Raw genomic sequence first — 25,752 nt, 5'->3', positions numbered from 1 at the left:
GGTGGGAATATCTAGGAAAGAGATGATGATAATACATCTTCAGTTACTCACTCAAGTAGATAGACGAGATAAGATAAAGGGAAGAGAGACGGAGACAAAGATGAAACAGTGGATCTAGTGTGGAAAATGGGGGAGGGGGGTTCGGCCGCAAAAAAATCAAAGATGAATTTGTCAAACTGTGTTTGTGATGGTTATCGTGTGTGTGTGTGTGTGTGTGTGTGTGTGTGTGTGTGTGTGTGTGTGTGTGTGTGTGTGTGTGTGATAACACGTATGTGTGGGTGTGTGTGTGTGTATATGTGTGATAACACGTGTGTGTGTGTGTGTGTGTGTGTGTGTGTGTGTGTCTGTGTGTGAGTGTGTTTCACAGTTTGTGTGTGTGTGTTTGTGTTCCTCGACTACGCGTGACAATATCTGCCAATAAGTTGAACAAAAACAGGGTTCAAGTGGAACAAAAGCAGGAGGGGGACGGACGACATGTTATGAACTCCGTTTTTTACTGCGAAATTTTGGCCTGGGAGAAGTCACCCCATCCTAAGTTTCTCTTCACCTACCCGTGAAGTATGCTTGAGGGCTTGGCTAGACAACCCGATTGCGCCCATTACACGGCATAAAGAGAGCACCGTTCAACCCGGCCGATTCCGCGGCTGACGTCACGCGTCCTGAAGGGAAGTAATTTTCGAGCGGGCTGCATTGACTCGGCCAAGAATGCAAACTTTCTTCGATTAAAGACATTGTAGCATGTCTAAAGTCTTCGGACTTGTGTTATCAAGCTGTCAAAATCACCAAGTAACTTTTAAGTATAGTTTCAGTTACATGATAACTCATTCTAAGGAACAGATTTTGAGAGCCACAACCGACACACACAGCGTTTTGCATATCGTTCCGGTGTAACATGAGAAAATTACTCCCACGAGATTTTTACTCCGGAGTAAACATTTCGTACGAAAAAGTTACTCCCTTTACGAAAAAAGCACTCCCCCATTACACGAATAAATAACGAATAAATTACTTCACCGTGACCCCAACACGAGCAATTTAAAGGCACTGTAAGCCTTTTACACACAGTACAAACACCCTTTCATTTCAGTAAACACTCACCGCTTGAGAAGGGGTCCTGATTTGGCCTATTATGGTCCGCTGGACCCGAAAAGCAACAGCTAACTAACTAACTAACCGCTTGAGAACATCCTAGGTGCCCTCCGTAACCGAGAGCGAACAATTTTCAAAGAATTTAATTTTGCGTGGTTTATCTTACCCCTGAGCCATCGTGAACCCGTGTGATCCAGTTTCCCTTTTTCACAATGTAGTCGTCAGTTAGTAATTTGAATGCGACTCGCTGTGAGCTTATCTGCAATAGCACGTTATTATGTACCTCTCAGTCTCACTATGCACGAAACAAACGGCTGTGGTTCACAAGAACTCTAGCGATGGCTTTTGACTGTTGAGAGGAACTGGCGATATGCATAAACCGTCGTCTGCTACGAGAACCACTACCTTGCGTGACCCTGCTTCCGGGCTTTTCTTTTTTCAAACTTTCAAAACTTCGAATTGTACGCTGATCTTGTCTTGATAAAAAAAGAATTCTTTTATGATTTAAGAATGTTTTTGTAACAAGCTGTCAATTTGTTATTTAGATTTTAAAAGTTAGGTCTAGTGCCAAAACGCACCACAGTCCAAAAAGTGTCCAAGACAATCCGCAAAATTAATTCTTTAAAAATTGCTCGCTCTTTACTTTGGGCACCTAGAATGTTCCCGTTTGGTGAGCGTTCAAATGGAAGGGTGTTTGTACTGTGTGTAAAAGCCTGACAGTATCTGTGATGGTTTACGGGAGGCTTACTGTGCCTTTAACTTCCCATGCCAGGTGTACGAAATGTCTACTTCCTTGTCCCCTGTTAGTCTTGGTGGTGGAAGGGGTGGAAGGAGGGTAGCGCGACATTCGTGTGCGCGAGATCACTTATTGGCATTATCCCTTCGCCCGCATCCCATTTTTGCGTACGAGATTGTTACTGGAAGTAAAAACAAGTCGCGTAAGGCGAAATAACAACATTTAGTCAAGCTGTCGAACTCACAGAATGAAACTGAACGCACTGCTTTTTTCACCAAGACCACATACTCGTAGTTTCGTCAGTCCACCACTCGTCACCCGCCTGGGTTGGTGGTTGCCGGGTGCGCCACAGAAGCCGACGACGACTATCAACGTACGGTTCATTCCGTGACTTCAAAGGTATCAAAAATGACTTGTTATGGTTACAAGGGCAGGTTTTGCAAAATTGGAGGCTTAAATGCCACTAAATCGTGAGCTATTTCGTTCTGGTAGACTACTGAGACGGTCATTTCCATTTTGCATGCTATCGATTATTACTTATGGAGCAGAGTAGTTCCCCTTGAAGAAATGGAGAGCAGAAAAAGGTGATGAAAATAAACAGGTCTGCAAAAGTCGATCAGCCTTCTTACAATGATGTATTGGCGGATTTTGAAAGAAGGATGAAAATATTGGATTGTGGTAATTTATTTGCCCTATGTAGTCAATCTCAGGACAGATTCGCACTCCATGTTCTGCTTCAGTGCTTTTCTGTTCATGGCAGGAACAAAAGTGTGTCACTACGGCCGTACGGGCACTTACCTTTAGGGTGCCCGTGCACTAACGATTGAATCCTAATCTACTTGAAATTAGAATTAGTTCGTTCGATTCCCCGTAAAATTAACATTTTACCCATTCAGTGCCGTCTTTATGACCACAATAACAGCAATTTAAGAAAAAGGTTGTGTTAATACATGTAGAAGTGTGAACTGTGCGGGGATGTGTTTGTTGATTGTGTGTAACTTGTTGATGTGGCCGCGCGTGAACACAAGTGAGTTACAATGTTTGTGCGTGTTTTGGACACTTCTCCTTCTTCTTCAGTGTTTGATGATGGTCGTGTCTTGGACACGAAAGGATACTCCGCCAGTATGATTATTGTCGCATCTTGTCAAAGTGATTACCAGAGTTATTTGGTCGAAGACAGCTGCATGGGTCCAAGTGCATGATTTCCAAACCTATACCACTACTATTACCAGTATTGCAGCTAGGAAAAGATACTCGCTATCACATTATGTAGCGTCATTACAGAAGAGTAAATGTCATTTGGTACACCCAGGGCTTGCATCAGAGACCATAGTTATAGTCATACTCCAGAATATAACTTTTTGGCAAATTTATATATATATATATATCTGAGAGTGAGAGCTCACACGAGATATCCGCAAGACATGCTCTTTAATGTCATTCTTCGAAAGTCGTGAGAACTGCGTTCATCAGCCTTTGCAGCTCTCGTGAGATAGCCGTACCTCATGCTTTGCTATGTTTTGAAATTTGCAAGAGCTTGCGAGAACTTGGAATACCAATAGAGTCTAATTGCCCCATGGAAGTGAAGTCACACAAGCTTGAAAAACACGTGAATAGGCTCCTCAATTGGGCTAAATCGAGAGATTGCCCATAATTATCCATTGTGATAGGAAGTTTACGAGCTTTGGACTGCTGTTAGTATTGTATGAGGCAAACAATGGCTTTGATAATGTAAGTGCATGCCAGATAATGAAGCGATCCTTCTAGAAATTGTGCTCATTGTAGTCATTCTTCTTTGAATCTTTATTATTTTCAAAGACCTATGACGACATGTCTGCAGTCATCTCTTCAGGAAAAGGTTGTTCGATGCCAAATGCTTAAAAAATGTTTGCTAGCTTTATAATATACCGACATTAAGAAAAGCCTCAATATGGCACACACAAATACACTGGTGCAAGTCAATTTGATCAGTGTGAAGACATTGTATGTTAGGTGTGTGTGTGCATAAGTTTGGATGTGGATCAACTCAATCTGTTTTGAAAGTGTATACCCCGCAGTACAAACAACAGCAGAGAACATTTTCATCATAAATATTTTGTGATATATTGTATCCTCTTATTATTCATGTACATCATAGAGTTCAACCTGTTGAAATTCTAGTCAGTGGTGCAAAAGTAAGCTAGCTTGACACATTATACACAAAGATCGATCTACATACATGTATCCTGGTATGTTGTAATTATTGTCAAATATTTTCTGGAGCTAGTGGAGGTCTTTAACCTCATAATATTGAGGTGAAGGTGACTTTTTTTTTTACTCAGAGTGAAGGTTGCTTGATAAGTGTCATGTAAATGGTGAACCCATTACTGAATTAGGACATTCCAACTGGACCTGATAAAATGTTCTTCATACCGGAAAATCAAGATAATGAATTCATCAACAGTGTTGACCTTGTCTGTAACTCACAGTGACCATGACTAATTATTAGTTGACCTCTGTACTAAGACATGTAAAGCTTGGGCCAAAACTGGACTACTTTAGTCTCAGCTACAGACTTTTGAGGGCTCAGGTATATATAAGGCTGTGTCTGAATTTTTGTGATGCATAATTTGTGTTTGTAGAACAAACCTTTAAAAAAGAAAAAAAAAGTGGAAGGGAAGAACAGGTTGAGCTTTTGTAGTTTAAGCAAGACCCTTCTTAAATAAAGTTAACAGTATTTTTAAGGTGTGTGTTACATGTACAGTGGTACCTGTGATGAAGGGAAAACCCTGGGACCAACTAAAAGTGTCCCTGCGATGCAGGTTGCCTGTCATAACAGGTATCTATTTCCTTGAAGATAATACTAATAGCCATAGGGACAACAGAAAGTGTTATTTCAACTTCAAGGGAGGTGTCCTCTCATTAAAGAGGCCTCACATTACAGGTACCACTGTATTTGTATTCTTACAGAGTTTTAAGTTTTGTGTGAATGTAACTTTCTTTTCAGTATTTTGAGGGACGATAGTTGTTTTTATTATAATGTGGCACTGTAATTGATGAAGTGGCATCCACTGTTTATCATGAAATTGGGTAGGAAGAAGTTTTGGTTATACATGTAATTAAGAAATGTGTGATTCCCTACCATTCAGTCAGTTGCCAAGCCAGTGGTGCCTAACTAGGTGAACCTCAAAAGATTGTGGGAGGTTTGGCATGGCACTCACTGAACTAAGAAATGGACCAGAAAGCAGCCGGCTGTTGGGCGCTAAGATTGCCAGTGACAACCACAAGGAACAGCATGGAAACTCAGTGGTCAGTACATGTAATAATTAATATATTCTTTCATGCTGAAGATAAGATCATGAGATAGTATATTACTTGAACCTCCCTTTTAATACCTCAGAAAATCTGAGAAAATTGGGTCTTACAAAGGAGGTACAATTTACAACAGGAGATATTTGATAAACACTTTGGAAAAAGCAGTTGCTTATAAGGGGACAGCCTTAGATTGGATGTATTGAAAGGCCCGGGATTCCACTGTTATACTGTATATTATCAGGTCTCTATAATTCTTTCATGCTGAAAGCAAGTTCATCACTAAGACTAAGTACATGTAATGATGTATGAGTTTTATCTGTGTTGGTTTTATAGGTTTTTTATGTACATTCCACCACATGAATCAGAAAACAAGAATGGTCAGTTTATGGAACATTTAATCTTTGTTTTATTATGATATGCTATTGAGACAATGACAAAAAGTGACGTTTTCATGTCAGTATGTCCCAAATGACATCACCAGTACATTTTGTATTCTATCTAATCTGTTTTCGTTCTATTTTTTGAGTCACTTGAGAAAAAGTGACTCTATGTAATCGGTCAGTGTTAGTCTGTCCGGCCGGCCGTCCGGCCGGCCGGCCGTCCGTAGACACCACCTTAACGTTGGACTTTTCTCGGAAACTATCAAAGCGATCGGGCTCATATTTTGTTTAGTCGTGACCTCCAATGACCTCTACACTTTAACGATGGTTTCGTTGACCTTTGACCTTTTTCAAGGTCACAGGTCAGCGTCAAAGGAAAAATTAGACATTTTATATCTTTGACAAAGTTCATCGGATGTGATTGAAACTTTGTAGGATTATTCTTTACATCAAAGTATTTACATCTGTAGCCTTTTACGAACGTTATCAGAAAAACAAGGGAGATAACTAGCCTTTTCTGTTCGGCAACACACAACTTAACGTTGGGCTTTTCTCGGAAACTATAAAAGTGACCGGGCTCAAATTTTATGTGAACGTGACTCATTGTGTTGTGAATAGCAATTTCTTCCTGTCCATCTGATGCCTCATATAATATTCAGAACTGCGAAAGTGACTCGATCGAGCGTTTGCTCTTCTTGTTTTAATAACATGCGTTAACAATTGATTGTCAACTGGAATGGAAGAGCACAAAAAGTGTAACTTGATATGTAGTTTCTCTAGAAGGAAAACCTTCCACTTTCATGTCAATGTGTCCCATGCAACATACATTTGCCAAACAGCTATGTGTAAGTAGATTATTTGTTAGTGGTATAGAAAATACTGATCAACAATTAAAGTCAGTTTTCACATTCATTTTCTACCTAATTCTTATTTGTTTATTCTTTTGGCAATGGTGAAATGTCAGCAATCGTGTGTCATTCGGGACAGTGGACATGACACCTGACCTTTTGCCACTGTCTCTATTATAAAAAAAGAGTATACTATAATTGATTGGAAGGTTAGCAGTCCATCTGTTTCTGAACAAGAATTGTTCGTTTATGGAATGTTTAATCATTGTTTTATTATGAGCTACTATAATCATGTAATTAGTTTGACTGTTAGCAGTCCATTTATTTCAGAACATTACAATGGCTATAAAGTTAATGGAAAATTTAATCTTTGTTTTATTCTGAGCTGCTTTTATTGTTGTAGCTAATTGAAAGGTTTTTACCACATGAGCCAAGCCCTATCAGTGAGGGATTTGTTTTTGTTTGTATGATGTTTGTTTGGAAATAGAAAGTTGCTGCATTTCGGTCTGATCAGGTTTTTCTTTCAAGCGTTTTGCAGGAGACGTAGTTTGTTTATTCTCACTAACTTGCGGCAGTACATGTATACATGTACATGTTGTCATATATATATATATCTGTCATATAAGCAAACTTTGTGCAAACGATTTTGAATTTTGAATATGTGTGCTCTGGGGAAATCTAAATTATATATATGAAAGAAAAATGTCAAAATTACAAACTTATTGTTATACGCATACATATTTCAGTGTTAATGTTTGATTACTTTGTAACTGTTACAAATACAAAGCATATGTCCTTGAGACAATCAGTGTAGACTGTAAGACATACATTTTGGGGCAGACCTGAGTAAAGGGTACTATACTTGTCACACTCTCCCAATAAATCTATAGACCATTACACTTCTTGACCCTGAAAGAAAGGACAAACCACTATAATGGTCTGTAAATGGCTTTCACAACCAGCCACTGACACCCACGCACTAAATTTCCCAGTCAGTGCAAGCAAGCTACACGGAACCCCCCATTCAAGACCCTGACACTCCCCGCGGGTTAGGGGGAAGAATTTACCCGATGGTCGTAAGAGACGACTAACGGATTCTGTTTCTCCTTTTACCCTTGTTAAGTGTTTCTTGTATAGAATATAGTCAATGTTTGTAAAGATTTTAGTCAAGCAGTATGTAAGAAATGTTAAGTCCTTTGTACTGGAAACTTGCATTTTCCCAGTAAGGTCATATATTGTACTACGTTGCAAGCCCCTGGAGCAATTTTTTGATTAGTGCTTTTGTGAACAAGAAACAATTAACAAGTGGCTCTATCCCATCTATTAGCCCCCCCTTTCCCCGTCGCGATATAACCTTCGTGGTTGAAAACGACGTTAAACACCAAATAAAGAAAGAATCAGAAGTCTGTTTCCTCCGTACATTGAATACTGTGCAATCACATTGAAGTAAGATAACCAGCATAATTGTTTGAGATGCACAATTAACAACTGAACTGCAATTATAAGACATTAATTACGATTAATAGCTATAGTCGTTAAAAATGCTCCGTGAGGATTTTTCAAGAATAAGTTAAAAAACTAGTATCATTATTGAGATTAGTAAGACAACTGATAACACACTTTAGCACCCAAAGATAAACAAGTTTAGATTTGTTTTAAACTTCTGTATACTCATTTGTAGTGGTATACATTTAATCATCTCACGTATTTCCCAAAGAAAACAAAGGAAAAAAGATTCAGTGATAGTTTAAGAATGTTTTGAATAATAAAGGCATATATATCACATATATGCTATTTACCCTTACTTCATGAGATTTGATGCTGTTAGTTATTCAGTTTATATCTATGTTTTTCTTTCGTTCACCTTTGTTGAAGGTTGTTAAACACATTCTTCAGATTTCTCAATCTTATTAACAACAGCATATATTTCAAAGGTTAATGGAATCTGTTTAGTTTCCTTGTTATGTCATATGTGTAACCTGTACTTAGGCATAGTTAATCAAATCGCTTTTAATGAGGCTATCTTTTCTCTTTCCAATTTGAAACAGGCATGAGCTTGCATATTTTGCAAGGGTGTCATCATTCAACCACCTGACTTTTGTTAACTGTGTCTTGACATGGTTATAGGCAGAAGTTATACATTAGACTATTCGAACACATGTACGTCTGCATGATTTAAGCTGGAGATAAGACAAGCAGGGGTATTCAAATCGATCCGCCGCACACCAAGCCCTGTAAATAAGTGATATATGTATTTGCAAGAACATGCACTTCTCTTATAAGTAAATATACTTATATCTTTCATGTCTTACATTATATTAGACTGATTCAAATAAAGATGACTTGTTTTTCAAACCATTGTTAACATTAAACAAGGACTATTTATATGAATAAGGCTCTCTCTCTCTCTCTCTCTCTCTCTCTCTCTCTCTCTCTCTCTCTCTCTCTCTCTCTCTCTCTCTCTCTCTCTCTCTCTCTCTCTCTCCAGGGCCGGACCCAGGGGGGGGGGGGGGGTTCCAGGGGTTCCGGAACCCCACCCCTGGAAAAAGCATGTACCTTGCTTTGAGTGTTTTTTTTTTTTTAAAAATTTTAAATAAATTTTGTGTGTGTCTCTAACAAATTTTATTCAATGTGAAATCCGATGAGAAAAAGGTACCCCCCCCCCCCCCCACAATGCTGCTCTTAACCCTCAAAACAAGGCCCAGAATGCACCAGATTGCACAGATTTTAACCGTTTTTGAAAATTTTTCCGGGGGAGCATGCCCCCGGACCCCCCTAGTTCGCGCGCCTGCTTCGCCACTTCGCTGATTTGCCCCCCCCCCCCCAAAAAAAGGAGGAACCCCCCCCTTACAACTCATTTGGTCCGGCCCTGCTCTCTCTCTCTCTCTCTCTCTCTCTCTCTCTCTCTCTCGTAAACAAAGAAAAAACAAAAGTGTTGGTATTTCGCAACGGTGGATACTTGGGGAACAAGAGGCGAAGCCATCAAGGCTCACGTAAGAAATCGACAAACAGTAACACAAACTCAATCACTCCGTCACACATACACACACACACACACACACACAGAGAGAAAGAGAATAGGTGAAACTGTGCAAGAAAGCGAGACACTAGATCTAGATCTGTCTGTCTGCATGTACACTAGTCTCGGCCCGCTCAAAATAATAATGACCGAGACTTTCAGTACTTCCTTCGCGTGACGTCTAACCCTCTTACGTCATAATGTGACGTCAATGTAATGTGACGTCTTCAAATGTTAGAGTTTCTACCACAGACATACACACGCACGCACGCACATACGCACATACGCACGCACGCACAGACAGACAAAGTTACGATCGCATAGGCTACACTTACGTGAGCCAAAAACGAAGCCTGGACATTTGGTCACGACAACATGTACGTTACCAACTCGTATAAATATCTCGGCTTAACCTTGACCACCAAAGTTTCCATCCAACGATGCTTTGAAGACTCTATTGTACGAGCTAAGCGTGGTGTTACCGACATTTTTAGAGTTCTGTGGAATATTGGATGTTATGATCTAAACCTTTTTTTCACACTCTTTGATACACAGATTACCCCCATATTGCTATACGGTTCAGAAATGTGGGGTTGTTTTGATTGCTCTAACATTGAAAAGGTACACATGTTCGCATGCAAACGGATAATAGGTGTTTCCCCCCAAAGTCCCAACTGCATGGTATACGGAGAACTCGGTAGATTTCCCCTATCAGTTCTCGCTGCTACCAGATGCGTTAAATACTGGTTGCGGCTAAATCGCCTCCCCAACACAAGATATGTAAAAATGGCCCATGTGATGATGAGGAACATGGCAGACAGAGGGACAGACAATTGGTCCGCTAGGGTCAGGAACCTCCTATGTGAAAATGGGTTTGGACATGTGTGGACGTACGGCTATGTCGGCAACGAAAAACACTTTATCAAGGCTTTTCAACAATGCCTAAAAGACTGCTTTACCCAGAACTGGCATAGTAAGCTAGAAGACAGTGAGAGGTATGACACATACAAATTGTTTAAACCTGACTTTGGAAGAGAAAGGTACCTTGACCAAATAGACAATCCATATATTCAAAAAGTGCATGTTCACAAAACTCAGACTTGGGGTTTCACCCTTGATGTGCAACAAACAGAGATACTCTGCAAACGGTTCCCATGTTTGCCCGCTTTGCAGATACCCCCACGAAAACGAGCACCACTTTTGCCCAGTATACTCTGATATAAGAGAAACTTACTTGGGAATTAAATGTCTTTGAAATTGGTCAACTCGAAAACTTGTCAATGCAGATACTACTAACACAAAACAAAAGTAGGTTGTGGGCACTCTCCCGGTATACATTTTATGCATTCAGGCATCGACAGCAACTGCTAGGCTAAAATGAATGTGTGTAAATGATTTCCGATCGATATGTTTCAACCCTTAGCACTGTATATGCACTTGTTCTTACTTGTCTCTGAGAGAGTATACATTGAAATGGAAACTCTACTCCCCCCTTGTACAAACACAACAGTGTGGTTTACAATAAAACTTCTGAGTTCTGAGTTCTCTCCCTCTCTCTCTCTCTCTCTCTCTCTCTCTCTCTCTCTCTCTCTCTCTCTCTCTCTCTCTCTCTCTCTCTCTCTCTCTCTCTCTCTCTCTCTCTCTCTCTCTCTCTCTCTCTCTCTCTCTCTCTCTCTCTCTCTCTCTCTCTCTCTCTCTCTTTAATTGGCAGGATGTCGTTATTGAGAAGTCAGGTCACCAGGGCAGCTTTGACTGTATATAGTCATTTACATCTTGTTACTGACATAGTTTCAGGTAAATAATGAGTCAACAAAAAGTTGGATTCTTTTTTTTCTTTTCTTTTTTTACCTTAACACGTCTATCTGGCCTTGACCCATCAAGTACAAAGACATCACATGGGGATTAATGCATGTGATGTTGAAATACCTGAAAGCCCTTTTCGAATTATCTTGTCAGTTGTGAGAGAGAGAGAGAGAGAGAGAGAGAGAGAGAGAGAGAGAGAGAGAGAGAGAGAGAGAGAGAGAGAGAGAGAGAGAGAGAGAGAGAGAGAGAGAGAGAGAGAGAGAGAGAGAGAGAGAGAGAGAGAGAGAGAGAGAGAGAGAGAGAGAGAGAGAGAGAGAGAGAGAGAGAGAGAGAGAGAGAGAGAGAGAGAGAGAGAGAGAGAGAGAGAGAGAGAGAGAGAGAGAGAGAGAGAGAGAGAGAGAGAGAGAGCTTCGCTACATGATTGCAGTTAGTTGTGATTGGGGTGTGCATGCTCTGAACTTGTCATCATGGTAAGGAACTTAGGAACACTGGTGTCTCAGAAAAGTCTTGAAACTTTCTTTGTTGGCCAGGCATTTGCAATTGCACATTAATATAGTACAGTGGAACCTCCCTTTTAAGATCTCCTAAAATCTGAACAAATCAGGTCTTTGAAAGGAGGGAGTCTTGAAATGGGGTAGGAGGTTACAGAGGTTATACAGCCACACTGATCATGTACAGAAAATCTGAGAAAACAGGATCTTAAAGAGGGGGGGGGGGGGGGTTGACTATGTAGTCATTTTTATTAAAGCCCTGATGTCAGAAGTCTTGCATTTCACATTTATAATAATTGTTGCATGTCAGGGTTTTTTTTCAACACTTAAAATAATTGCTAAATATGAGAATCGTTTATTTGCACACATAAAGTAATTCTTACATGAATGTGTGGATTGTCATTTTTGTGTGTGTCTGTTGCATTTTAATCATTGGATTGTGTTTAAATTTATGTATTGTAGGTAAAAAGCTGTGTTACTGAGCAAATAGAAATCAAATGTAATTACACTTGCACGCTGGCCTGCTTGTTTATTTTTAATTTTATATTTTCATATTTTTGTTTTGTGTAAACCTAGTTATGCGTTATTTTTAGGTTACGAATAATGAAGACACTGGTGGAAAGGGTGAACCAACTGTGGTCATCGAGATGGTCCCCCCTCCTGTCTCCACTCCACTTACCCAGCCGCCAAACCCAGAGCTCACCAACAACACAGAACGACATGACAGCAAGGAAGATGAAGAAGAGGAGGAGAACAACAGCGATGCAGAGGGCGATAACATATTCGATGAAAACTGCTGCACGAGGCGCGTGGAAAAGTACCAGGAGGCCGTCCATTTGTGTTTACAACCCAAAAAGTCTCTTATCTTGACAGTCTTGAAAGTGACATTGCTGTTGCTGTACTTTGGTTACTTTTGTTACTGTATGTCCCGTGGGCTGAACGATGAAGGCTCGTACAGACTGCTGTTGTTTACTGTGGTAGGGTTTCTGATTCTGGCGAAAAAGAAGATCCCGTTCAGATGTCATCGTTTCTCGCTGGTAAATTTGACAGCATTGTGGGGAGGCAGCAGGCGTGCCCGTCGAGTACGCTTTGTGGCAAAACTGTGAGTATACACTTGATGTATGCAACTCTGTGCAATAAGATTAATGAAACTTAGCATAGTTATCAGCTCAGTGACTGCCAGAAATATGTATGCAGTAATCAACTGTGCAAAGTCATTGCAGTAAATCTTAGTGTTATCGCACAACTCTGTGCAGTGAATGTATTTGGTTTAAGTGGTCCACACTTGTACAAAGGAACCCCCCTTTAAAGACCTTTGACAATTTGAGGAGGAGGGAGTCTTAAAATGGAGGTAAATTTACACATATTGTGAACAGAATATTTCAGAAAGCAGGGCCTTATAAAGGGGGAAGTCTTTGATTGAGGGGTCTTAAAAGGGGGGGTTCCACTCTAATTTGTTATGTTTGAAAAAGATTTTTTTTTAAATGTGTGCTTGTTGCAGGGTATTGACTCTGGGGGTGGTGATATTCATGGTGGTCTTTGTGGTGGTGAACGTAGCCAAGGAGAATGAGGAAAATCTCCAGTCACTCATCGGGCTGATAGGCTTCATAATCATTCTCTTCTTAGTCTCCAAAAATCCAGCGAAGGTGAGTGTTTTCCCTTTGCTTTCTACAATTTTTGTTTCCATCTCTATGTGCCTATGATCGCTTTGTTGAGTTTAAATCATCTTTTTGTGTTTCTTTACTTCTTTTAGCCAGTCATTGAGATTTTTGCTACATTTAGGCAAAAAAAAAAAGAAGGTCTGTTTACGGTAACATAGGGTGAAAAAATAGGGTCGGTAGGTCGGCTGTTTTTTTGTTTTTTTTCCATTTTTTTTTTTTCCATTTTTTTTTTTTCTTTTTTTTTTCTCCCCTCTCTATGATGTTTCACAGTTCATTTCTTCTCATCAATCCCTGTTTTTGCCCAACATAACTATAAACAGTACTTTGAGCTTACCTCCCTTCTGTCGTCTGCTGTTTGAGCGCAAACAGCTCTATTTTGGATGCGTTTTTTTGGTTTTTTTCAGACGATCCAAAAAAAAGATTAGGGTCGGGCCTAAAAACTAGGGTCGGTCGGGTTACCGTAAACAGACCTATTTTTTTTGTTGGCCTTATCACAATAGTTCATGGTCTGTCTTTGTTTCCTTTTTCAAAATTATGATAAAATCTTGCAGAGTATTTTTCTACACGTTACAATCTTTCCTCAGCAGTTGCGTTCTCTCTTGGCCAGTTACTACTGAAACTAATATTGATACATAAAACACACTCAGCATCACAACTTTTTGTTTGTTTATTTATTGTTTGTATTTAAAAAAAATCTTCTTTATTTGTTTATTTATTGATTTATGCTTTTTCCTCCGAAAGCGGCGTATGGCTGCCTAAATGGCGGGGTAAAAATCCACTCGTGCAAAAACATGAGTGTACATGGGAGTTTTAGCCCATGAACGCAGAAGAAGAAGAAGATTTATACTTTTCTTCATTTATTATTTTATGTATTTATTATTTTATCTATTTAATCATTTTTGTTTTACTTTTGTGTTTTCCTCTGGTATCTTTTCTTTCTTACCTTTCACTTCATTGCAGCATCTTGTCCATCATTATACATGCCAAATAGTGTTTGTTCATTATTATGTCTGCCAAACAGTGAACCATTTAGTGTTTGTCCATCATTATGTCTGCCAAACAGTGAACCATACAGTGAACCATTTTGTGTTTGTTGATCAGGTGAACTGGCACACAGTCTTGTGGGGTATCGCCATACAGTGGGTGCTGGCGGTAATCATCCTTCGCACCCACTGGGGGCTGGTGCTCTTTGAGTGGGTGGGAGATCGTGTGTCAGAGTTTCTGGAGTTTGCGCTGACTGGTGCCGAGTTTGTCTTCGGCAAAGATTACTTCAGACACCGTCTGGCCATGCTGGTAATTAAACCTCCTTAGTACTTGTAGGGGTGGGTTTTTTATGCACATTATGTGCATAAATACTCCTTTTCTGCCTATCTAAACACAGTGAATAGCCACTTTTTGATGTCTGAATTATAGACATGTCTCAGCTTTTACAGTCTCTTCGCACTTCAGACATGTCTCAGCTTTTACAGTCTCTTCGCACTTCAGACATGTCTCAGCTTTTACAGTCTCTTCGCACTTCAGACATGTCTCAGCTTTTACAGTCTCTTCGCACTTCAGACATGTCTCAGCTTTTACAGTCTCTTCGCACTTCAGACATGTCTCAGCTTTTACAGTCTCTTCGCACTTCAGACATGTCTCAGCTTTTACAGTCTCTTCGCACTTCAGACATGTCTCAGCTTTTACAGTCTCTTCGCACTTCAGACATGTCTCAGCTTTTACAGTCTCTTCGCACTTCAGACATGTCTCAGCTTTTACAGTCTCTTCGCACTTCAGACATGTCTCCGCTTTTACAGTCTCTTTGCACTTCAGACATGTCTCAGCTTTTACAGTCTCTTCGCACTTCAGACATGTCTCAGCTTTTACAGTCTCTTCGCACTTCAGACATGTCTCAGCTTTTACAGTCTCTTCGCACTTCAGACATGTCTCAGCTTTTACAGTCTCTTCGCACTTCAGACATGTCTCCGCTTTTACAGTCTCTTCGCACTTCAGACATGTCTCAGCTTTTACAGTCTCTTCGCACTTCAGACATGTCTCAGCTTTTACAGTCTCTTCGCACTTCACATTAGTGGTTGTGAATGAATGCAAATGCGCTAGTACGCTATCATACAGGAACAAACACAACTCCAAATGTAGGTTCCCTCCACTGTATTATTCAGCTATGACAACATACACACAAATACACACAATCATGAACATAAATGTTAGGTACAGTAAAACCTGCATCCAGCGGACCCTTATTTCGGCGGACACTTTTGCATAACGGACAATTCAAGTGAGGACGGATGTATTTTACTCTCAAAAACACCTTAAAAGAGCGAACACCTTAAAGGCGCGGACGCGGACACCCTTTTTTGGTCCCGATTGGGTTCGTTACTTGTCAACAACGGACAAACCCTTGAAGCAGACAGCTTTTAGCAGACGCTGGTCCGCCATCTTGGTTCTACAATTACAATCTCGCTGGCGATGTGAACGCGCGAGAAGCTTATTTTGTAAACCAATGACAGCACTTGAAAGAAGTTGATTGTTGTATGGTGCACGCTCATTGGTCGATGCCGTTAACTCACAAACATTTCGGTTTCTACTTTCTGTACTGTGATGCATCTTCGTCTCATCCTTCGTCTTCGTTTCATCATGCCAAAATGAAAAATGTTGACTTTAGAAGAGAGAGTCGATGTCATAAAGACCGTTCGAAAAGTTGCTGATGAACTGAATTGCGGAAAAACTCAAATTTCCAACATAAAAGCTGATCGAACACAAATTCTCAGTCAGTGGGACTCCGGTGCCAGATCGACGGCAAAATGTGTTAAGAGAAGAAAAACAACCTATGATGAGTTGAACGAAGAACTCTTCGAGTGGTTTTCAACAGCTCGATCAAAGAATCTTCCAGTGAATGGCCCATTGCTTCAGATAAGAAACCGATTGCACCTCGCTCGTTCTCTCTCTCTCTCTCTCTCTCTCTCTCTCTCTCCCTCTCTCCCTCTCCCTCTAGATCTCTCTCTCTCTCCTTTTCTTTGAACAAAACCTTGAGGGCTTCAAAACTTTAAGTTTTAATAATCACTGTGGCCAAAAAGAATCAGTGACTGTTGGTTTTTTTTTCTAAAAAAAAAAAATGTTGGCGCATTCATATTCATAAGAAAGGACACCTTGCTACAAAGGACAGTGGCAAGGCTCCCCAAGAGCGTCCTTTGCTCGCAGGTTTTACTGTATTCAAAAATTGGGTACTCACAGGTTTGGATGCAAAAACAAAGCGAGATTACAATCCCGTGCACAATTTTACTAACAAAACCCTCTACCCTTCACTTATGTAGAGAAATATACACAAACAGTCCGTGAACTCACAGGCACACGATATCTACTTTCCGTCGCGATATAACCTTGAACGGTTGAAAACGACGTTAAACACCAAATAAAGAAAGACGATATCTACTTTACTGGTATCGACTCACGGCTCGTGTGTAATCAAAAAAACAGTTACAGTTCATATTCCGGCAGACTCAAATCGCCGTCTGCTCTGCCTACTAAACACTCATTATATCTTACGTAATTAAGATCTTATAGACATATTTTAACTCTGTTCATACACAAAATTACACAGCGTCTATGGCCGTTCACTAGGAAATGTATCAAAATACTAATTCCTTCCACTGGCGACCTCGGTCTACTCAGTTCCTTTCGCCCTGTGACCTCTATGGTCCAACTATACGGACAACCATAACCTTGCAATAACTTCGCGAAATCCCATCGAATTTCAGCTATGCTGGTCTAGAGTTATGATACTTCGGCGGCTTCTCAGATCCTTCACACTTGTCATCTGGCCGCTATCTCCCTCTCAGACCGGTTATATGACGCACTGCACAACATAAATAGTGGACATATCTGTCTGCTATGTTTACAGTTTACAGTGTTAGTCGATTCAAGTTATGCGATAAACACACTAGCGATATTCGAATGCTTATTCCATTTACCTGTTAAGTGCTTTCCTGTCATATCTATCCGGGCTTCCTCCCTCCCGGCCGATTACTTGGACAACCCCTCAATGTCCAAGGACAGTGGTAAAGTGTAACAATACCCTAGTTGCGATTTATAACATCAACTATTCTCGGTCAGTGAGCTGAATTCACAGTGCGTTCCACACACTTTGCTATGTCACGCTATATCTCTGGTTAGCGCTCTAAAAGCGTGGGGGATATCACTGTCAAACTTTGCCTGTTACAGTGTTATTCGTGATTTCCTTCACAGTGGTACCTGCCATAAAAGGACTTTCTTGGGACTAAACTTGTCCCTTTACATTTTATCTGGCTAGTCACAGGTACACTGAGCACAAAAAGTTAAGGATTTTTTTTCAGTGGTACAGTCCAGATGTTAAACAGCAGTTTTTTGGTCAGAAATACACGTGTATTTGAAGATCAGTCTTTCTTCTGCTCAAAAATGTGTTTCTGGAATCGGAGCAATATTTGGGTATGACGTCACAGGTGCGTGACCACGCCTACCCTCAAAAATGGCGTTTTTTGACGGCATGATTCACTTTCAACCATCAAAACGGTAACTTAAACTGAATGATATTTTACATTTTTACACCAAAAAGTTTATTTGGTGTCCTACCTAACAAGTCATACAAATTTCGTTCAAATCCGCCGTCGCGATATAACCTTCGTGGTTGAAAACGACGTTAAACACCAAATAAAGAAAGAAAGAAAGAAAGAAAGTTCAAATCCGCCGCACAGTCAGGCTGATCCAGCGTGTAAAAGAACGCGACCACAATCCTGAAAAACGACAGCTACCCTGCAAAAACACCACAAAAACCCTTGATTTTTTGCCGTTTTTCAGGATTGTGGTCGCTCTCTTTTACACGCTGGATCAGCCTGACTGCGCGACGGATTTGAACGAAATTTGTATGACTTGTTAGGTAGGACACCAAATAAACTTTTTGGTGTAAAAATGTGAAATATCATTCAGTTTAAGTTACCGTTTTGACGGTTGAAAGTAAATCATGCCGTCAAAAAACCGCCATTTTTGAGGGTAGGCGTGGTCACGCACCAGTGACGTCCTACCCAAATATTGCTCCGATTCCAGAAACACATTTTTGAGCAGAAGAAAGACTGATCCTCAAATACACGTGTATTTCTAACCAAAAAAACTGCTGTTTAACATCTGGGCTATATACCACTGAAAAAATATCCTTAACTTTTTGTGCTCAGTGTATATCCTGCTGAAGATAATAGACAAAGGGACAGAAGAAGATGTCCTTAATTGGGAGGTGTCCTCATAGGAGGGACCAGTAAAGGGGGTTCTTTAAAGGGAGGGAGTCTTTGGGGGGGGGGGGGGGGGTCTTAAAAGGGGGGTTCCATAGTAAGGAGACATGATGAAGGCAAGTTGTATAAGCATTTGGTTTTCTTGTTAAGATATGATTTTCTAAGAATTTTGTAGGTCTTAAGAGATGGGTTCCACTGTACTGTACAAACACTTTAGTGTTAGTTTCATAAGAGGTTATTTTTGACTAGCTGAAACAAAACAAGTCGCGTAAGGCGAAAATACAACATTTAGTCAAGTAGCTGTCGAACTCACAGAATGAAACTGAACGCAATGCCATTTTTCAGCAAGACCGTATACTCGTAGCATCGTCAGTCCACCGCTCATGGCAAAGGCAGTGAAATTGACAAGAAGAGCGGGGTAGTAGTTGCGCTGAGAAGGATAGCACGCTTTTCTGTACCTCTCTTCGTTTTAACTTTCTGAGCGTGTTTTCAATCCAAACATGTCATATCTATATGTTTTTGGAATCAGGAACCGACAAGGAATAAGATGAAAGTGTTTTTAAATTGATTTCGAAAATTTAATTTTGATCATAATTTTTATATTTTTATTTTCAGAGCTTGTTTTTAATCCAAATATAACATATTTATATGTTTTTGGAATCAGAAAATGATGAAGAATAAGATGAACGTAAATTTGGATCGTTTTATAAAAAAATTTTTTTTTTTACAATTTTCAGATTTTTAATGACCAAAGTCATTAATTAATTTTTAAGCCACCAAGCTGAAATGCAATACTGAAGTCCGGGCTTCGTCAGAGATTACTTGACCAAAATTTCAACCAATTTGGTTGAAAAATGAGAGCGTGACAGTGCCGCCTCAACTTTCACGAAAAGCCGGATATGACATCATCAAAGACATTTATCAAAAAAATGAAAAAAACGTCTGAGAATATCATACCCAGGAACTCTCATGTCAAATTTCATAAAGATCGGTCCAGTAGTTTAGTCTGAATCGCTCTACACACACACACAGACAGACAGACACACATACATAACGACCCTCGTCTCGATTCCCCCCTCTACTGTTAAAACATTTAGTCAAAACTTGACTAAATGTAACAAAAAGAGTGGTTGTGTACGTGTTGCAGACTGTGTCCATCATGCTGTTCTTCAACTCGGTGATCCATCTGTTGTTCCACCTGGGGGCCATCCAGGCCGTCATCAACTCTTTTGGTCGTTTCCTGGCCTTCTGTTTGGACACCAATCCCATTGAGTCCTTCGCTGCGTCCTCAAACATCTTCATCAGCTTGGTAAGGGGTTTGACTCAGATTTATAGAAAACCATTCATGTTATGTTTGCAAGCCAAAAAAACCCACCCAAAACTGCGTGTTGGTGGAACTGGAAACATAGACATAGAAGACTTTATTATCTCAACAGAGAAATTTATTGTGGTGTGTATATGACAACAAACATAAAACATGACATAGAACAACATTAAACATTGAGAACATTGATATACAGTAAAAGTATTAAATATGGATGATTACTTAAACATGACTGCAAACTCTTGGTGCAAATCATCATATCAACTCATATTCATAAATCTCCCAACTCTCTCTCTCTTTCTCCTCATAAACCAGTAGCTTTTACCGTCTCACCATTATATTTCTGGTGCTTTCAGATTGTCAAACAGTGTAAAATGATAGAGATTTCCAGTAAACACTTTCCCTGCACTGTTTCAATCTGTCTTTTGTCTGAGTGTTCATTTTGTAGTACTTCTCATTTTCAGACTGAAGCCCCCATGTTGTTGCGACCGTTTCTGAAGCACATGACGAAGTCTGAGCTTCACACAGTGATGACCTGTGGCTTTGCCAGCATCTCTGGCAGTGTGCTGGGCACCTACGTCACATTTAATGTAAATTTTGTCTCTGTCGCTGTGTCTATCTCTCTCTCTCTCTCTCTCTCTCTCTCTCTCTGTCTCTCTCTGTAGATCGTGTGTTGTGCTTCTGTTTCCAGAGAGAGATTGAGAGAAATCGCATGTATTTCTTCTCTGATATGCGGTTGTACCAGGGATCGCGTTTACGCACGATTTTTGCGTATTTGACGCATTTTAAAAGTCGCTGACGCGTTTTTTTCGCCGCGCCGCGTAAGCCATACGCAAAAATATTGTAACTTTTTCTTGTCTTCACGCAGCGCTTTTACTCTGACTTAATAATCACCCGATCCTAAAACTGACTATAGGGCTCGAGAAGTGACGACACACATGAAATCTGCGCGTCAAAACTAAAGTCCGTTTCTTTTTGCATCGAAGTATCGCAAACGAACGTAACGAGGGTATTACCAGATAATGTCTTGTCGGATAATGAAACAGACATTAGCTGCTCTCCCATCTCGCGCTTCCAAAAGGCGGAAAGTGTGTCTAGTCGTATAAGAGCGGGAAACAAACTCGCAAAGCCCGAAGGTTGGAGACAGCAGGGGTGTTATTCGACAGGCGTGCGCGGAGTTCGACAGGAAAACTCGCCGTATTTAGGTAAGGAGTGTCTTTAAGTCTTTTGTGCGTGTTTTGTTTGTGTCTGTACGTGTTTTCGTAGTACGCAAAAATATTGGTCCGTGACGCGTTTTTTTCGTTTCGTTGCGTATGACTTACGCGTTTTTTAAAAAGCTAGCGCGATCCCTGTTGTACCTGCGATATGAAGCCCCTCCAATGAGGACACCTCCTATTTAAGGACACCTGTTGACCCTTGGTCTTTAATCTTGACCAAAATGTACTTGTCAGTTGACAGGCCACCTTGATTTTGAGGACATTGTGGTCAGTCCGGAGGGTGTCATTTCATCGCAGATGCCACTGTAGTGAATTATAAAAGCCCTGTGTTTGCGAAGGGTGCTCACATTAGGCATTTTGGATTTTACACTGAATCAGTGGTCTGGGGGAGTTCAAATTTGTCATATCATGATGTAATTTAAACATAGCGTTCTTCCTTTATCCTACCATTTAAGGAGCAGAAGTTGTTGTTATTTTACCATGATCCAGAGAATTAAAACAGCTATAATCCTGCTAACAGATTGCAATCAGAATGCTATCACTTTTCTGCCAGTTATAAATGTTTTTAAGTTATTCTTTATGAAGAAAAATACGTTTTCTACTGCCTAGAATATGCGAATAGCCGATCATAATGGTTTGAGTTTATCACTTTACTTTTTTAATTTTTCTTGTGTATGATTCCTTAACTTTCATGCCATTTTAACTTGTGAAAGGAAGAAGGGGTGGGTGCATAATGTTGTAATTTGTTGCATTGGTGTGCTGTGCAGATTCAAGCTAATCATCTGCTGACAGCATCAGTGATGTCAGCGCCAGCTGCCCTTGCCATCTCCAAGCTGATGTGTCCAGAAACAGAACGCTCTCGTCTCAAAGATGTCAAATCTGACAAGATAGGCACCATGTGAGTTTTGTCCTTCCCTGTCTTTTTTTTAATTTTTAATTTTTAGCTATATGTGTTTGTTCGAATTATTGCTACCAGTTTCAAGTACATAAAGACACACATACAAACTTAATTGACAGTCAGCATACAGTCTTTCTCTTTCAGATTTTTGTCTTAAATTATGAAGATGTCAACAAATCATATTGATATGGTTCAACTCATCTTTCACCCCCTCCCCCCCCCCAAAAAAAAAACCAGTCCACCGCACTCCTCTCCCCTTTTAAATCAAGACCCTAATGTATCAGCTTTTCTGGTTGTAGCATTTGTACATTTACCTCCATTGTTACAATCCCTCCCTACCCCCCGCGGGTTAGGGGGAAGAATTTACCCGATGCTCCCCAGCATGTCGTAAGAGGCGACTAACGGATTCTGTTTCTCCTTTTACCCTTGTTAAGTGTTTCTTGTATAGAATAATTATAGTCAATGATTGTAAAGATTTTAGTCAAGCAGTATGTAAGAAATGTTAAGTCCTTTGTACTGGAAACTTGCATTCTCCCAGTAAGGTAATATATTGTACTACGTTGCAAGCCCCTGGAGCTTCTTCTTCTTCTTCTGCGTTCGACGGTTGTGTCTAGGGTCGTAGTTCCGCTGCTGTCGTGAACTGGAACGTCGCTTTCAGGTCTTCTGACGTTCCCCAGAGCTTGGTCTCCAGTGTAGCTCCTTCTGGCCAGATCTGGTTCCGCAGCAGAGTGAAGTTTGTGCATGTATTCAATACATGTTCTACTGTCTGGTCGGCCGCCCCACAATCGCACAATGCCGACTCTGCTACGCCGATCCTTTTCAGGTGCGCTTTAAAGCCGCAGTGCCCTGTACGCAGCCGGAAGATGGCAGTCTGCTCTGCACGGCTGAGGCGGTGGATGGGGTCTTGGTCTGGCTTGTAGCCTCCGTTTCTTTCTTTGAATGCTGTCTTCCAGCGATGCTTGATGAGGGTTTTGGTCTCTCGGAAGGACAGGCTGGTTTCTGGTTGTTCCTGTCTTCCTGCATCTTTGGCCAGACCATCCGCCTTCTCATTTCCAGCGATGCCGCAGTGCGCTGGAATCCACTGCAGAACTACGGAGGCTTTCTGGGACAAGTCGTTCAGGGACTTCTTTAGCTCTTCCACGAGGTGTTTTGCAGGGGCTGTGAGGACTTGTAGTGCGGACAGGCAGTCAGAGAGGAAGACAACCTTGGGTGGGGTTTCCTCAAGAGAGGTGAGGAAGTCTGCAGCTGTATGGAGGGCAACAACTTCTGCTTTGAAGTTGGAGCAGAGAACACCGCATGGTGTGGTCAGTGTCTCTGGGGGTCTTCCTGGCATTTGAATGAAGACGCCACTTCCTCCGTTCTTGGTTGCGCACTCTGCCGAACCATCTGTATAAGCGTGGGTCCACTTGCTGGCTGGGTACCTCCTGTGTATTTCTTCCAGGGCAAGGGAGCGGAGGGCTGCATCACTCTGTTGCTGTTTTCCAGAGATGCCAGGAATGGACATCCTTACATGGAATCTCTGACTCTGGGGAGACCACGGCTTTGGATTGAGCCTCTCGCACTGGTCAGGGCTGGGTTGAAGGATGTCAGCATTCTCCCTCTGCTGTGCTTTCAGCTGATGGTTGGGGCTCTGGCGCTTCAAGCGGTTCTTGGTGAGAGCTTGGAACTTGTTGTGGAGCGGATGGCTCTCGAGTCTCTTGTGCTTCTCTCCTTGTATCAGAAGCTTTGCCTGTCGTCTGTCTTCCAACGGTTCGATGTTGGCCACCTTCTGCATCTCAGAGATGGGAGTGGTTTTCATTGCTCCAAGGACAGTCCTCAAGCCGAGGTTTTGGACTCGGTCCAGTCGTGCCTTGTTGGTCCTGGCTGCTGTGTTCCAGGAGCTTGATGCATACTCCAACACAGGCCTCACCGCCCCAGTGTACACTGTCTTCAGGATTTGGGAGTTGGCGCCCCATGTTGTTCCTGAGAGCTTTCTCATGATTGCGAGTCGTCGTATGCCTCTCGCCTCGATCTCCTCAAGGTGTGGTTTCCAGGTGAGGCGGGAGTCCAGCTTGACGCCGAGAAAGGTAGGCGTTTCGACCTGTGGTAGAGCCGACTCTCCCAACTTGAGGTTGACCTTTTCTTTGGATGTGGACAGGGAGAAGACAGTCGCAACGGACTTGACTCTGTTGAGCTGTAGTCCCCAGTCTTCGGTCCACTGGTGGATGCGCTTCACACCGTCCTGGATTCGGTGAGCGGCTGAGGTGGTGTGTTCAGCGCTGCTCCAGATGGCTAGATCGTCTGCGTGAAGCGTGTTGGAGACATGGCGAGGGATGGCGCTGGTGATGTCATTTATGTAGATGAGGAAGAGCGTGGGTGAAATTACTCCGCCTTGAGGCACACCTTCCCTCATCTTGACGCTCACACTGTGGTAGCCATCCAGGACAACTCTTGCCGACCTTTCGTGGAGGAAGGATTTGACCCATGTGTACATCCTCCCTGTGACGCCGCTCTGGCGCACTTTCAGGAGCAGGGCTTCCCTCCACACTCTGTCGAAGGCTTTCGAGAGATCGAAGAAGACGCCGACCACTTTGTGCTTCTGCTGAAACGCATCTTCTATGTCTTGCGCCAGGAGCGTCAGCTGGTCCTCGGTGTTTCTTTGGCCTCTGTAGCCTGTCTGAGTGGCGGCAAGGATGTTGTTGGACTCCAGATGCCATACGAGTCTGCGGTTCAGGATCCTCTCCATCAGCTTTCCTAGGCAGCTAAGTAGGCTGATGGGTCTGTAGCTTGCTGGGCTCTTTCGGTCTTTTCCTTTCTTGAGGATTGGAATGACGTGTGCCCTTTTCCATGATGAAGGAACTACACCAGATCTCCAAGAGTGGTTGAAGAGTTTCAGCAGGGCGTGCTTGGCGTTGTTTCCAAAGTGCTTTATCATGTCGTTGCTGATGCCGTCTGGACCCGGAGCTTTCTTGCATTTCAAGGCTCTGATGGCTTCCTCGAGCTCATCCATACGGAGTGCAGAAGACATGCAACTGTTGGCCTTGTCGTGAATGAGAGTCTGTTGAAGCTGCTCTCGTACTGCTCTGGTTCGTTCTCTGGGCAAAGTTACTGTGCTGTCTTGTTGGTACATCCTGGCAAGGGTGTTTGCTGCTATTTTGCCCGTCTGAAACTCTCCGTTGGCTTCTAAGACTGTCTGTCTCTTCTCTGGTCGGTCGTTGTTCAGAGTTTTGGTGAGCTGCCACAGTTTGAAGGTGTCTTTATCCATGCTAAGGGACTGTGTTTTCTCATGCCAGCTGTTTCTGAGTTGCTGTAGTTTCACCTTGGTGAATTCGGCTTTGGCTTTGTTGTGGGCTGTCACAAGTTCATCAGTTGGGTTTTCCTCCATGGCTTCTCTGGCTGTGCAGACAGCATCATGAAGTTGTTGAAGATGGTCATTCCATCCAGGCTTGTAGTCGCGGCGTCGTCCCCTAGGTATGGTCTTTTTTGCTGCTTTCAGGACAGCTGCTGTGAAGTGTTCCGCTTGGTCGTTCAGATTTTCGTCTTGGAGATCTAGTTTCCTGCAGTTCTCATCCAGTTTTCGTTCAAAATCGTTCCATCTGGCTTTCTTATAGTTCCAGCTTGGTTTCAGTTTCTGCCTGGTGGTTCTCACTTGTTCTTGAAGTTGGATGATGACTGGTTTGTGGTCGCTTCCTCCAAGCTGCTGGTTCACCTCTCGCTGTGCGATGCTGGCAATATCGTCTGTAGCGATGGCCAAGTCTGGG

At 41.8% G+C, this 25,752-nt stretch overlaps 1 protein-coding gene across 1 annotated transcript in view; it reads left to right on the top strand.

Moving 5' to 3' along the window:
* Positions 1 to 2,387: 2,387 nt before the first annotated feature.
* Positions 2,388 to 25,752, top strand: part of LOC138982503 (solute carrier family 28 member 3-like) — a 39,886-nt gene continuing 16,521 nt past the window's right edge. Inside the window, exons 1-8 of the mRNA XM_070355807.1 lie at positions 2,388 to 2,426; positions 4,954 to 5,113; positions 12,254 to 12,762; positions 13,162 to 13,306; positions 14,423 to 14,614; positions 19,721 to 19,882; positions 20,362 to 20,487; positions 21,882 to 22,012. Coding sequence (XP_070211908.1) covers positions 5,015 to 5,113; positions 12,254 to 12,762; positions 13,162 to 13,306; positions 14,423 to 14,614; positions 19,721 to 19,882; positions 20,362 to 20,487; positions 21,882 to 22,012 — 1,364 coding nt within the window. The 5' untranslated portion in view covers positions 2,388 to 2,426; positions 4,954 to 5,014. The remainder of the gene's footprint in view (positions 2,427 to 4,953; positions 5,114 to 12,253; positions 12,763 to 13,161; positions 13,307 to 14,422; positions 14,615 to 19,720; positions 19,883 to 20,361; positions 20,488 to 21,881; positions 22,013 to 25,752) is intronic.

This window comes from Littorina saxatilis, linkage group LG12 (assembly GCF_037325665.1).
Source record: "Littorina saxatilis isolate snail1 linkage group LG12, US_GU_Lsax_2.0, whole genome shotgun sequence".
NCBI classification, from domain to species: domain Eukaryota; kingdom Metazoa; phylum Mollusca; class Gastropoda; order Littorinimorpha; family Littorinidae; genus Littorina; species Littorina saxatilis.
The sequence above is the reverse complement of the archived record's forward strand: the minus strand, read 5'-3'. Positions and strand labels throughout refer to the sequence as shown.